The 14,913-nt window shown below is 60.0% G+C and overlaps 1 protein-coding gene and 1 long non-coding RNA gene across 3 annotated transcripts in view; one reads left to right on the plus strand and one right to left on the minus strand.

The window, feature by feature from the left end:
• LOC139081387 (serine/threonine-protein phosphatase 2A regulatory subunit B'' subunit beta-like) overlaps positions 1–14,528 on the minus strand; it is a 28,174-nt gene extending 13,646 nt beyond the window's left edge. The window contains exons 1-3 of one of the 2 annotated variants that reach the window (XM_070606939.1): positions 14,015–14,528; positions 1,488–1,673; positions 68–489 (exon numbers count right to left, since the gene is read on the minus strand). In XM_070606939.1, the coding sequence (XP_070463040.1) occupies positions 295–489; positions 1,488–1,673; positions 14,015–14,362 (729 nt within the window). In that variant the 5' untranslated portion in view covers positions 14,363–14,528 and the 3' untranslated portion in view covers positions 68–294. Of the gene's footprint in view, positions 1–67; positions 490–1,487; positions 1,674–14,014 lie in introns of those variants that run through there. The other variant, XM_070606938.1, reaches the window with a different exon arrangement.
• LOC139081389 (uncharacterized) lies at positions 3,025–10,172 on the plus strand. Its single transcript, XR_011536460.1, has 2 exons — positions 3,025–7,098; positions 8,016–10,172. It is a non-coding gene; the product is annotated as an uncharacterized lncRNA (long non-coding RNA).
• Positions 14,529–14,913: the final 385 nt, after the last annotated feature.

Raw genomic sequence — 14,913 nt, forward strand, 5'->3', positions numbered from 1 at the left:
CTGAAAGGACATGCCACTGACACACGCCCCAATACGGACGAACCTTGAAAACACAGGCTCACTTGTATTTTTGCTTTATTTTGCAATAAAGCACTTCCTTTATTGCTCCTCGCTTTACCGCGCTTTGCTTTATTGCGTTTTTCACCAGACGCTCCACCAGCAAAGAGAAGACGACTTGCTGAAGGCTCAGGTGCTGGTTAGCATTTTCTAGCAATATGGTATTTTTTAATTAGGGTATGCACTTTTCTTTAGCCATAATGCTATCACCCACTTAGACTACAGCATAGCATAAACCTAACTTTTATCTGCACTCGGAAACCAAACAATTCGTGTGACTCGCTTTATGGCGACATTCACTTTGTTGTGGGGGCCTGGAGCCGAGCCCGCAGTGTCGCCGGGGTCTGGCTGTGTGCTGAGGGAAAGAAGGCAGACACAAAAAGCCACACACGGTATGGATCTGTTTACATAAGACATCCAGGATACTCGAACCTTACAGAGACAGGAAGTGGATTAGTTGGGGGTGGGGGAGGGGGGATGACAGCTAAAGGGTACAGGGTTTCTTTTAGGGGGTGACAAAAATGTCCTCCAGTTGACTACGATGATGGCTGCACAACTCCGGGCATACACTGCATTGTGCTGAGTTGTACATTTTAAATGGGTGAACTGTGGTCCGAGAGTTATATCTCAATAAAGCAGTTCCAACAAGAAAAGAGGACAAGCCCTAAAAACTGCAAGCAAAAGGAAGCACGTGAACCATTCAGCAGGTGGAACAGAACCTGCTCACAACACACATGGACAGAGGGTCAGCATCCAGAATAGGAAGAGACATTCCAGAGGGGAGGGTGGGGATGAAGAAAGAGAGAGAAAGCACCCCGGAAGCACAGGGGCAAAGGGGAAGCACAAGCACCCCAATGCGGCCTGAAGGCGGAGCTCAGGAGCACAGCCCAAGGCAGCCTGATCCATGGGGGAGCGGGACGCGTCAACGCCAGCACCCAGGAGGGGCCGTGCCAGCCGCTGGCTACACGGGAGCCTTTCTACGCAGCTGAGGAGATGTGGGAAACCACGATTGTGCTCGTCTACACGTGTCTACACATGTCAACACGGATGGCCTGGAGACATGCCACCGAATTTCAAAACCAAATGGTGAGACGATGCACGGGGGATCGTGTGTTAGGCTAAGTTCAAAATCGACATGTTGCTGCACATGGACTGTGGGTCCACTGGCACCCACCCTAGACAGGGAGAGACACGGGGCATGAGGGCGCAGAGGAAGGCCCAGGCTGGACCTCAGGGGATCAGTTGCTTAAAAAATGCAAAGGTGAACGCTGCTCCATCTGGGAGGGCAACAACGCACAGGCATGTCTGTCTTCAATATTTGGCACAACCGTTAATACAGAGTCTCCACTGTGTTTCAGATCCTGAAAACAGAACACAAGCACCAACCCGTGAACGTGGTGCTGCCCAGAGGCAGCACGCAGGGCACCCACCTTGGCCACCTTGCCCATGTCCTCCATGGTGGCTCTCTCGTGCGGAAACTGGGCGAAGGTCCGCTCAATCTTGGCGATGACGGCATCGACGTTCACTGTCCCCTGCGGACGGCCTTGGGGGAAGTAGAAGGTGGGGATGCTCTGGCTGCTGGCTGGTGGCAGGGGCTCCTCCTTCTTTGTCTGGACCTGAGGAATGAGACAGGTGGTGAGGACTTGGGAACAGGAAACACCGTCCTCACATGAACCCGTAACAGACAGCGGCGGCACCATTCTCAAAGTGAGCGCACGGGGCCACGGAACCCCAATGTGCACAGAACGCCAGACAATCCTGGGGGCCAACTCCAGCCACGAGGCCACCCACACCCGAAAGGTCACACACCACAAGGGAGCGTCACATACCACTGATCCACACTGCTGAGCCTCCCCCAGCCCTGCCTCAGTGTGACCCCGCAACAGTGACAGCTGACGGCCCAGGCTGCCAGGGAGGCCGGCACAGGTCCTTGTGGGGAGCCTGCCCCGCAGTCCTCCTGGGGTCAGGGTCCTCCAGGCGGGCCGTCAATGGCGCTCACTCACAGCCAGGACAGGTGTGGCCTCTCTTTGGGGCCCACACCTGCAGTCGCTGGTTCCCACGTGTGCCTCCCGGAGAAAGGGACGTACGTCTGTCACCTGACCTGGGATGGCCCTCCGGGAAAGGATCTGGCCCTGCGGCCTCTTTCTCGCCAGAAGGCAGAACGGCAGCTGAGCCACCCCAAGTGAAGCCAGCACCTTCAGCAGCAACTACCTCGGAGAAGTTTGACCTCCTGACATGCTTTCCAAGACACAGTGGTGTCGGGACGTGCCCTCGGGGATTCAGGGAGCTGACCTGCTGTGGGGCTGTCGTTACAGGCGGAAGGGGGAACTCTGTATATAAAACACGGTTGTTTAAAATGCCCCCAAGCAGAAAGAGCTGGGTTCTTACCCAGAGGAACGGCACTGCCAGCAGGCCCTAACGCCCAGGTGGGGGGTCCCCTCCATGCGCCACGGGGCACTCACATGTCAGCCACCCTCCCCAAGGCCGAGTGACAGAGCACAGCTCATGCAGCCACCACCTCATGCCACAGGGACCAGGGGCTGGAACACCAGATACCAACAGCACTACCAATTTGCCACCAGGACACACAGTCAACACGGCTCCACAGTGAAACCTGTGGGTGTCCTACACATCTCGTCCTGCAATGGGGGCCTCTTCCCCACCCAGCTGCAGCCTCTGGGACCGGCTAGTGTCCTCCTCAGTCCATCTCAGGGATGGCCCATGTTCTCTCAGTCACATCTCGGGATGGCCCCACGTCCCCCTCACTCATGTCTTGGGATGGCCCCCCATGTCCCCCCAGTCACATCTCAGGATGGCCCCACGTCCCCCTCAGTCACGTCTCGGGATGGCCCCGCGTCCCCTCAGTCACGTCTCAGGACGGCCCTGCATCCCCTCACTCACGTCCCGGGACGGTCCCTCGTCCCCCTCACTCACATCTCGGGAGGGACCCATGTCCCCCTCAGTCATGTCTCAGGGTGGCCCCGCATCCCCTCAGTCACGTCTCAGCATGGCCCCATGTCCCCTTCAGTCACATCTCAGGATGGCCCCGCGTCCCCTCAGTCACGTCTTGGGACGGCCTTGCATCCTCTCAGTCACGTCCCGGGACGCCCTGTGTCACCTGTCTGTTTTCCCTCCAGCACTAGGAGAAGGAGTCACTTGTAAACGCTTTCTGTCCTGCCCCACTGACGTGACCCACAGACGGCAGCAACACGTCCAGAGGTGTTGCTGTCCTGAGTCTGCTGTACTGGGGGGCTATGGGGAGAGCCTGCAGACGCACGACAATGAGCCCTGTGATCACAACAGGGCAAATAAAACAGGGGTTTGACGCAGGGTCACCTCAGTGCTGAGAGCCGAGAGGCAGATGTGGACGGCGCGGTGATCAGAAAGGAGAGGCTGCAAAGGGCGGCCCTGAGGTTCCGGCACCTATTGCAGGCCGGCTGTGCTGAGCGAGGCGGGTCTGCCATGGACGGTGGGAAGCACGAGGACCACACTGTGGACTAAGCCTCAGAGCAGAGCAAAGGCTGGATGATGACCTCGGGCCCACCCTTCACGAGACTCGGCCAGAGTCAGCACCCAGGGACACAGGCTGATCCCCCTCCTCCCAGCCCGGGATGTCCTGTTCCACGGGGATTGGGTTACAGTGTCAGAATCACTGAGTCCTGATGTGACAGCCCTGCACAGCAGCACTGAGCCAAAACCACACCCACCGTGGCCCAGGGACAGGCGGGAGGGGAAGCCACACCCAGAGCTGCCTCCTTGGAAGGAGAGGGTTCGGTTCAACAGACCTGCTGGGGGTGCCCACGATTCACTTTGAGGAAGATAACTTTTCCCCTCGATTTCTGGAACAAAGACTGAGGGCCGTTTTTCATTTTTTTAATTTTTTGTGAGGAAGACTGTTACTGAGCTAACATCTGTCCCAATCGTCTTCTACTTCATATGAAGGAGGCCGCCTCAGCGTGACTTGACGAGCGGTGCTAGGTCTGCGCCTGGGATCCGAACCCGCGAACCCCAGGCCACCGAAGCGGAGCCTGTAAACATAACTGCTGTGCCCCCGGGGCAGGCCCCTGAGTGCCTGTTTCCTTGCCTTGTGGCGGTGGTTCCGTTTTCCCGTCTTTCTCTTTTCTTCTCTCCAGCGAGGCGGAATGAATTGCGAGCCCAATGCCCTGAGCTGTCGGCCACAGTCGCTGCCCTTGTACCTTTGTGCAAGACGGTGTTGGTGTTTCCTGAGCACCGACCACATCTTCCCATGAGCCATCTCACTCAACTGCCGCGTTCAGGACAATCTGTGACTGACGTGCCACCAGCATCCTGTATTCACGGTGGGAAAACTGAGGCACAAGGAGTCTGGCGCTCCAGGCAGAGGGCAGGGCACCTACACTGTGGGGTGGCTGCCCCTGGGCTGGTTCTGGAGCAGTTGTCAACCATGTGCCTTCTCCCCAGTCCATGGCTGGGCTGACACAGACCCCTGGGCTGCTAAGTCACAGGGACGTCGCTCCCTGCTGGTCAGCGCTAGGAGGCCGTGCACCTGGTCACCTGGGAAAGGACAAGGAAGAGGGATGACAGCGCTGCTACGCCTCCATGCAGACCCACTGCTCGGCCTCTCGCCTACGACCAGGTGTGATTCCTGAAAACGAGATTGCTGTCACCGTGTCAGCCGGCTTCTGCCAGACCCGTTACACAGTTAATACTCAGGCCGGTCCTGAGAAATGGACTTTGACAAAATGGACAGAACGTGACAAAGAACTTAAATCAAATCTTCCTGCGTCTGTCAGTGCACAGCAATCCACCACGAGGCTCACCCTCGCCCCCCTGGCTGGCCCGAGCGTCCCCATGGCTGCCCTCCTCCACCTGGATGGCCACAGGCACACTCCAGCTGGCGACGGCGTGATCCTGACTCCACCACACAAAGCCCTGAAAGCAGCGGGGTGGGCTCACTGGGGCGTCCTGGACATGTGGTGTCAGGCCCTGTGTCGCTCACGCCCACTAGCTGTCCCCCCCTCCTGTGGAGATATAGGGACATTTCCTGCCCAAGGGCTGCCAAGCGACAGCTCTGGAACCTCGCTGGACACTCACGAGGAAGTCTGTCTTCATCTGCACAAGTCACGCGTGGCGACCAGACCTCCTCATGAATCCGCAGTCTACGCAGATGCGAATCCAGGCTGGGATCCACGAGGAAGGCTTTGCCCTGGGGTCCTGGCGGCTCTGCCTGGGGAAGTAACGTGGCCTTTGTGCCCTGGTGACCTCACGGTGACCCGGCCGCCAGCACGCGTGAGGGGAGGGCGGGAGGCCAGCATGCCCCTTTGTGGAGCAGCAGCAGCAGTAGCGAGTGCTCGTGGCTCCTGTCCTGGGCGTGAGGATACATGCAAGCACCTCCTGAGGGGGCTTCGGGGGCCTGGTGTCCCTGGTGCTGGTGTCTGCACACACCACAGTCCTAAAGGTGGGCGGTCCCCACCACGGGCTGGGCGCCTGTCCTGCGTTGTTTAAAGGTGAGCGAGTGCAAGAAGCTTACAAAGGCCCCAATCTGAACGGGAGCACAGGGAGGCAGCCGGCACGGCCTCAGCACCGCGAGAGTGTGGCTCGTCCACGTGCTCCTGCGGGAGGAGCTCCGGGGGCCACCACCATGTCCGACACCGCATTCCCTCCTGCCCCATCAGCAGAGGGCGCTGTCAAACTGAGGTTCCGCCGTCTGGGGGAACTAAGACACCACACGGGCATCATGCTCCACCCCCACCATACTCTGAACCGGGTGGAGCATCTCCTCATTTGTCTAAAAGGCAAGGACACCATCTTCCCTGCCCCTTCTCTGCTCCACGCTGTGCCGTCATTTCTGTTCCTCCTCTGACCATTCCCAGGGCGGCACGTGTCTTCGGCTTTGTGAGTTTTGTCCTCCGTCCCCAGGCCCCACGTCTTTTTATTTACTTTGTGACGTCTGTCACCACGTGGGAGTTTTTAGATCATGTTTGTAGTCGGCTTCATTCTCTCGTTGGTCTAACAGATGGTCCAAGGCAGCACTGGGAGCTACTTTATGACATCTGAGCACGTGCCCTGTGCTCGCGAACTCAGAATGACGGGCACCATGGGGACAACGTCTGAGGTCTGTACAGTGGCCAATCGACCCTCCCATGGCCCTGCTGGGCGGGGAGGCCTCAGAGAACAGGAGAGGCCAGAGGTATAGACAAGGACATGGGGGGCCAGTTCCAAGGAGGATGGACACCGGGCCCCCATGACGCAGGCTCGGCCGCAGTCCAGGAGGGGGAAGCTGATGGGCCACCCGGGCAGAGGGGCCAGCCTGGGCCAAGGGCACGGGGAGCCCCAGGTCCTGTGTGGGCCTCGCAAGGGGCAGAAACCACGCGTCAGGAGCAAGTTCACCAAACTTCTGTGGGTGGAGACGCGCCAACGTGTCTTCTGAAGCTGCAAAGACTGAGCACTCTAGGAGGCAGTATTCACACTGCACGGGATGAACCACATGTGACAGTTTCTACCCGCTTCCTGAGCACATGGCGCAGAGATTCCCACGACAGCGATGGCAGCGGCTCAGTCACCTGTTCCTCCTTCTCCATCCCCCACCGTCTGCTGGTCCGCTTGTCTCCAGGGGCAGGAACAGGAAGGGGATGGGGCCCAACAGCCAAATGGGCCTCCCAGTCAGGACTGGCGGGGAAGGGCCTGCTGGTCGCGATGGAGACACACACACGCGTGAGGCCCCTACGCCCAGGGCTGCCGCGCGAGGGCCTGTCTCTGCCTCAGCTCGTGTGTCTGTTCCTGGGGGTGGACACACAGCTCGCCGATCTCCAGGAACCCCTCGCCTCGTGCGGCAGCCCGGGTCCTTCTGACCCTGGAACACAGCAGAGCTCCTGTCTTCCTCTGCTCCGGGCCCTGAGGCCTGGCCCCGAGGACACACGCATGGCTCCATGAGACATGACCTTCTGGACAGCGGCACAGGACGGGCAGAGTGGGACACGAGCGAGCTTACTGCCTGGGGAGCTTGACCATGGTGGAGGGAGGACGCCCACATGGGCTGCGCAGTGAGAGACGGCCCCTGTGGTCAGAGCCATGTGGACGGGGGGAATTTGGGGGGAATTTGGCAGATGGAGGGAGGGAGGAAGGGAGACAGCTACAAACTTAGGGGCAAAGACACAACCACAGGTCTTTGGTGCTCTTGACAGCGCCCTGCAGACACCCCGCATGGCCACACTGGCTGCTGCCAGCAGGAGGGCTTCCCTTGAGGGCACCACACGTCCCTTCCACCAACACACTGGTACAGGAGGACGGTCCCCTGGGTCAGGAGTTTGAGAACCACTGCACCACAGCTCCCTGGGGGACAGCGGGTGTGTGGAGGCGCTAACGACTGCCCCTGTCACTGCCCACCTCAGGGCCTTTGTGCCTACTGTTCCCAGGCGCCCCACAAACACTGCCTTACCTCATCTAAGACCATGATCAGATCCCACCTGCCACTAGCATGTCATCAACAGACAACACAACACCCACCGCCTGAGCCCACTCCCACCTGCCGTCCCCTCACACCAACCATCACCCCAGGTCACAAGGTCATCCCTGACACACCACACATCCCACCCCACCTGCCGCCCCCTCATAGTAACCGTTACCCCAGGTCACAAGGTCATCCCTGACAGGACAAACATCCCACCCTACCTGCCGCCCCTTCAGAGGAGCCATCACCCCAGGTCACAAGGTCATCCTACACACCACACATCCCACCCCACCTGCCGCCCCTTCACAGGTACTGTCACCCCAGTCAGGCTCTGTAGGCTTTTCTGTCATCCCAACTAGAAGGTGCAGCTACCCTCCAGTGCCTGGCACAGAGCAGGCCCCCAGCAATATGCAGTGATGGCACGCACATCCCAAAGAGCTCCCCTGAAAGGAAAACACCTTTCGCTGTGTTCGGAAAGCTGCTACCTCAGAGAACTTGGCCACGTGACTCTGTTTCCCTCTGTCCACAGTGAGTCTCTCCCAGCCTGGAACCTTCCATGTCTCTCACACTCATGGGGAAGCAAGCGTCTCCCACCAACTCACTCCCTGAGGCACAGTGCAACACTGGATGACCCAGTTCTGGTGCTGGACTTGCAGGATCGACTCAGGGAGAAGTAAATGCTAACATGTGTGCTCTTTCTGTGGCCCTGTCAAGACCCAGGTGCTCGGACCAGCCCTTCTGAGGAAGGCAGCTGGAAATGCTGGGGAGAGCACTTGACAAACATCTTCCTGAGTGCCTCACGGACTGGCAAGAGAGGAAGGACTCTCAGGGCACGGACGCTGGGAAGGGGCACCCAGCGAGGCCAGGAGAGGCTGGACAGGCGCTGCCTTCAGGGAGTGCACTCAAGGGGGTGAAGTGACCGTCACCTCACAGTGTTGCAGAGCTCGGGGACAGGAGGCAACATCCAGCATCCTCGACGGAGGCTGCCCCCTGAGCGGGATCCTGGGGGCTGCCCCTGCAGCAAGAAGAATGAAGTGGAAATAAATCCCCACCAACCTCTGACCCCAGGAAGGAAAGGACAATCATAGGCCTGGAAGCTGGTGCTGCATCAAGGGGCTGCGGGCAGGGGGTGGTGGCGAAGCTCCCGAGAGCTCACAGCAGACTCCCAGTCAAGTGTGCAAACCAAATGTACATCCTGTGCCTGGTCCCCAAACCCTCCAGCCGACGTCGTCAGGCTGCCGCAGATCAGCAGTGCCCGGAAGCAGCAAGATGTGCTGAGGCGAACCATCCTCAACTCGGGACTCAGAAAACGCCCCAAGTTCCAAGGAAAGTGAGGCGTTCATGATCAAAACGCACAAACACACATGGAAGGAAGGCACCATGGGGGAGAGCCGGCAAGCAGGGAGCAGCTGGGCTGGCGAAGACTCCGGACTCTGACGTTGTTGAGAATGAGAGCCGACACGCTTCATATATCAAGACAGGGAGAGGCTTGAAGATGCAAGAGTGAGGAGACTTAAGACAGCTCCAAATAAAACGTCCAGAAGAAAGGAAACACACTTGCTTTCTGGGTTGGAGAGCAGAGCAGCACAGCTGGGAGGGACTCGTGCCCCGGGAGGGAGGAGACGCAGGTGCTGAGCCTGCAGCTACAGAGCTGGAGACACATCCTGAGACCCGAGGCCCAAGGAACCCCAAGCAGGAGTCCTTGGAGCAACCCACACTGCACACCGGATGACGAGACTGGACAACACCCAAGACAGTGGCAGATCCTCAGAACCTGCCACAAGGAGACGGAACGGAACAGAAAAGGGGACCGTCTCCAAAGGAGCGACCCAGGAGCCCTGCAGCCAGCTTCTCGACAGAAATGCAGGGGCCAGAGCTGGAGGAGAGCGGCTGCCCTTTCGCCCAAACGCCACCTCCCGGGAGGTGTCTGCCACACAAAACCAACATGGAGACAGTTTGAGACCAAAACGGAAGAAAAGCAAAAGCGAGCCGGCCACTGTCAGCAGACGCTGGTCCAGGATGTGCGGGGGACCATGCGTCAGGCAGAAGCCAAGTGCTCCTGACGCAGGTCGGAGATGCAGGAAAGGGGAGTATGGGGGGCAAATCTCAACACACTGACTGTGTGAATCATCATAAGAAGGCGATTTTATTTCTTTTTAAAAACCCTCCGAAGGCAACAACAGCAGTGTAAAATGAATGGGGTCATGGAATGGAAGTGTCTGAGAGTTTTGTTTTTTTTGTTGAAGAAGATTAGCCCTGAGCATCTGCCGATCCTCCTCTTTTTGCTGAGGAAGACTGGGCCTGAGCTAACATCCGTGCCCATCTTCCTCTACTTTATATGTGGGATGCCTACCACAGCATGGCTTGCCAAGTGGTGCCATGTCTGCACCTGGGATCCGAACTGGTGAACCCCGGGCCGCCGAAGCAGAACGTGCGCACTTAACTGCTGCGCCACTGGGCCAGCCCCCATCTGAGTGTTTTGAGCTGGAAGGCAAAGGTATTAATTTTTCACCTGGAAAAATCCAGTAGTGGCCATTTCTAGGATGAGCAGTCAGCTAGGAGCAAGGGAATACTCCAAAGTAGGAGAGGAAAAGAGAAAGAGGAGGCAAGAAAGGACAGGACGAAAATAAACCAAGATGGACGAACAGTCATAACACGTGGAAACAGACAAACAGCACAGGTAAAAGATGAAGATCAGAAGGAAAAAGAGAATCGTGTCTATTCACAAGAGACACACATAAGACGTAAGGGTGCAGAGGGTGAACATCTTCTCAAAAGACGGAAAAGGGTCGAGGGGCCGTGGGGTGGCTGGACTGACGTGCACACAGGAGGTGGAGGTGTGGACAGTACTAGAGAGAGACAGGGACCGCGTCAGGGCAGGCGACCAGGGGAAACGACACGCCTCAGAGCTGGCCGATGCCGGCCCCAGGAGCCCCACACGGACACGGCAGACGCTGCAGGGAAAAGCAGAGGTCCAGCCCCCAGGGAGGCCGGGCCCAGCTCCCCGGAGCGATGACGGAGCTGACCGGACAACCAGAAACAAACAGCCTGCTGCAGACACGGGAGATTTACAAGTTTAATCTCCGGGACAGAAATAGATGCGGCCCCAGCACAGCTGCAGCTCTCACATTCTTTTCCAACACACAGGGCGCCGTTGGGGGCTGGCCACCTCCTGGGCCGCAAAACAGGTCTCAGCAGGTCCTGCAGGGACCGTGGGGTGCATTCCCCGACCTCCAGGGGACGCGGCCAGATGACTGGGATGAACAAAAGTGGCAAAACACACACGTGTGTGTGTGAAAGGAGAGTCCTAAAGTACGGCTTAGGCCTCTTAAAAAATGACAACCAGCCGACCAGGGGGCATTCGGGTCCCCAAGCCTCTCGCCTGGGCTCCCACCCGCCCCGCCCCACGCAGGCCCCCTGCAGCCCCGATCAAGGGGCACTGCCTCACGGAGAGCTACTTCTGTAGAGGGCCCCGGCCGCCTGCTCCCTGACTCGACCCCACTCCTGGGACCTCAGACTCGCCCACGGGCCTCCCAGAACACACAGTGGGGCTGAGCGGTGCCCCCACGACCAAAATCCAAGCCCTGGGATAAAGCAAAGGCATCTCTTTTCCCGCAGAAGGGTGTGGGGGAGCCCAGCAGAAATCCGTCCAGCTGTGTCTCTGGGGTCACACCTCCCAACACCAGCCTCGGACGGTCAGATCCCAGAGGGGTCAGACGGCACGTGCTGGGACATCAGATGGGTCCCTCCGACTCCAACGGGCCAGGACAGGGCACAGGTGGCAGAATGAGAGCAGGCCAGGCAGGGACGCTGGGCCGGAGCGGCCAAGCCCAGCAGCGTCCTGGGCGGCTCCGTCTGAGACCGGATGTAGCAGCAAGGCCGGGACGGGGCCCTGGACGGGGCCAGGGAGCTCAGGGGGGCAGCCTGTGGATTCCAGGTGAGCCCAGGCCCCAAAGATGCTGCCACCCAACAGGAGGCCCCTGTGGGCCGCGAGCTTTCTCCTCGGCTCCCATGGACCCTCCACACCAGCTGGCAGGAGGTGCGCCAACTAAACGCACGAACAACACTCCATGCCGACAGATGGGAGCCAGAGGTCAAAGTTTAACACAGGGGAGCCAAAGACAACAACGGGGGAGCCAGGCCCTGCACACGGGTTCGTGCGAAGGATCTCCCTCCAGCACAGGAGGGGCCGGGCTCACTGTGGAGGCTGCTGGGCCAGCCGCGTTCACAGGAGGGAGCAGAGCTGTGTCCCCAACACTGACACAAACGGGGGAGCCCGGCTGAGCGGGGTCCCCGGCCTGGACACTGACTGTCAGCCTGGCTCGGCACCTGCCCCACAGGACGGGCTCCCATGGGGGCGTGCGTGCGGCTCTGGAGTGGCCTGTGAGGGGAACCTGCATCCACAGCCGAGTGGACAGAGGGGGCGCTTCCAGCTGCCAGGGTCCTGGGAATGTGGATCAAAGGGGGTATTCATGACCCTTCCTGCAGGGTACTGTGACCCCACCCAGACTGGGACCCCAGACTGTGGCCCACTTGCCATCTGGGACGGGCAGAGCTGGGAGGCCACGCTGTCACCCCAGGGAGGGGAGGTCAGCTCAGAGTCCAGGACTGTCCCCAGGGGGTGGCCACACTGGGGTCTGGAATGACGCTCAGCGGGGTCTGTGTGCCCACCTGAAGGACCCTGCAGGGAGGCTGGACGGCGTGTCCGGGCCCACAGCAAGGTGACAGAGTGGAGGAGCAGAGGCGCCCGTCAACTGTGCCTGAGCCTGTTTGTGGAGAGTGGGCGATGGGACCCCCGGGGTACAGGACGCTCAGGACCCCTTCCAGCGGGGCGAGCCGAGCATGTCCTGGGCCTGAGGGAGCCTGCAGTGACCACCGGGAGTTGGCGCTGCTCGGCGCCCAGAAGGCCCGAGAATCCCTGGGCAGGGTGGGCGGGTGGACATGGGAGGTGGGAGCAGGGATGGCTCCACTGTGGACGGCACAGCTGTGCCCCAGGGTCCTCTGCTCCGGGCCAGGGGGGCCCACTGAGCGGGTAGTGTGGCCGTCAGGCTGAAGCACCACCTCCCTCCCTCCACCCCCAGCCTCTCCCTCCACCCCCAGCCTCTCCCAAAGATGTTTGCTGACCCCCCAAGGCTGTGTCCCAAATCCGCCCTCCAACATCTTGGGGTGAAAGGAGCCAGGAGAACTCTCCTTCTGCTCCTCCCACAACCCCCATGAGAAAGACCCACTGGTCCACCGCCTGCAGCCCAGGGAGCACTCACGTTACGCAATGCACATCGTCACGGCTGAGAAACAAGGTTGAGACATGTTTTCTGTGACAAGAAACAACTTCCCATGAAATGAATTTATAAAGTTTGATTCCCAAAAAGTGATTTTCATTTGATAAGCAGCAGCCCTAAAGCAATGCAGACTTTCCTGCATGGGCTCTGCGGGGAGCCGGGCCCCCAGGCACGACCATCCTGGGCGAGGCTGGAGGGATTTCTGGGTCTCCCACACAGCCCAGTGGACCATCAGGAGAAACCCTAACTGCCCCACATCTGTCTTCCTATCGTCAAAGCAGGACCCGCATGGGGCAGATTCCACTCCTGGGTCTCCAAATGCAGGCACTTTCCTTAAAATCTAGGGACAGACTCACACCTTCCCCAGCTGCAGACAAAACTTCAGAAGTTGGAAGACACAAGACAGGAAAAATTCCCAAGCTGTGTAAAAGCTGAGATATGATCCCAGAAAAACTCCCATTAAAATATCAGCAGAAAGCAGGTCTTTTTTTCCCCCAGATGGCCCGGTCTGATTGGATGTCATTTTTTTTGGCCACAACAGGACGTTAAGTCCTGGCCTGGATAAAACGTGCGGGTGTCTAACTGCAAGAGGTGAGGCGTTCAGGAGCAGGAGCCCCGGCCCCAAGCCCTGTGGCCCTGCCCCCAGCACCGGCCCAGAGCTGAGGCGAGGACAAGATCTGCCACGGAGACCCCTCGAGTCACAGACAGACTCTGGGGATCACGGGCTGTCTGATGCTTCCAAACGACTGGGTCCCTCAAACTAACTCGTAACACGTCCAAGGTGTAGACACAGCAGGTCTTACTCCTCCGAGCACACACAACCATGGAGAGGGTATCTACACGGCAACTACTCACTATCAGCACCGAGCCATCCACTTGCCCGGCCCATGTGTGCAGATCCCCACAGCCCAGTAAACACCATGTGGCCGAGAAGGCCAGGCGTCCCACAGGGCCGTGTCATCACGGAGATGGCCGTGACCATGGGCCAGGCTTCCCACCGGGACCACAGGGTCAGGCCCCCACCCGAGCCAGAACCTGTCCACGCGCCGGGGGCTTGCATCCTGGCCGCACCGCGGCACCACTGCCAAAACTCCAGCAACGGGCGAGCTCTTAGGAGCTCTCCCAGCGACTTCACGCGGGACCCACACTCCCTGCACGGGTGGGTGCGAGCAGCCCCCGCCCCCCCCCCCCACCAGTGGAGGGACTCGGGAGGGACCCGGGTGGGCCGGGGGGGTGACATGCGGCAGACCTGGACCTGCTGGAGGGCCTTGAGCCTCTTCTTGAAGCGGGAGGGCAGCACGAAGTCGCAGCCGCGGGCCAGTGAGGCCAGCTCCTGCCTCAGGCTGGGGTCCTGGCACAGCGACAGCTCGTGGAGCCGCATGTCGGCTCGCGTGGGCCGCCAGGGCCCAGGCCAGGCACCTCGCTCTGGCTCTTGCTCTCGGGGCTGGGCCTGGCTGGGGCCGCTGGGCTTGGGGCGGCAGCTGCGCCCAGCAGGACGGTTGGGGTGGCTGGGCTCAGCGCACTCCGTGCGTCGCTGGGCAGGCGCTGTGGGGGCCAGCCCAGGCGGCGCGCGTTCCACAGGCTGAGGAGGGCACATGGCTGGAGGAGGGGTGGCAGGCCACCCCTCCCGCGGGCGGGCAGGCCGGCGGCTGTGCAGGCAGAAGGGGACAGCTGGCGCGCCCTGACCGAGCAGCTCTCTCTGCGCGGCTGCTGAGGGTGCGGGAGGCCTTGCAGGGGGCGGTGTCTGCAGGGACCCCGGCTGTGGCTCAGTGCGGACGCACAGGGCACAAACAGGTCAGCAAGGACAGCCGATCTGGGGCAGATCTGGGGCCGTCTGCCAGCGCTCGCACAGCGGGGAGGTGGGCTCTCCCCAGAAGCAAAGCCTGCCCGCCCGCCCGCGACTAAAGGGGACCTGCCACAGGCTCCTCGCGGAGGAGCAGGTTCTGCGCTGAGACCCCAGCCCAGGACCCAGATGCAGCCAAGCAGCTGTTCCCCCCTGAAAACGCACTGGGAACAAAGGGGTCTGCCCGCCCCAGCTTCCCCTGCTCGTTAGAGGCTGAGAAAACATACTGAAGCTGCAAAGGACACCCGAAAGTTTTCTCTTCAAAAATCGGGTGAGGGGGTGAGTATTCTGGCTTCTGTAGTCTT

This window comes from Equus przewalskii, unplaced genomic scaffold (genome assembly GCF_037783145.1).
Source record: "Equus przewalskii isolate Varuska unplaced genomic scaffold, EquPr2 contig_R1890, whole genome shotgun sequence".
Lineage (NCBI taxonomy): Eukaryota > Metazoa > Chordata > Mammalia > Perissodactyla > Equidae > Equus > Equus przewalskii.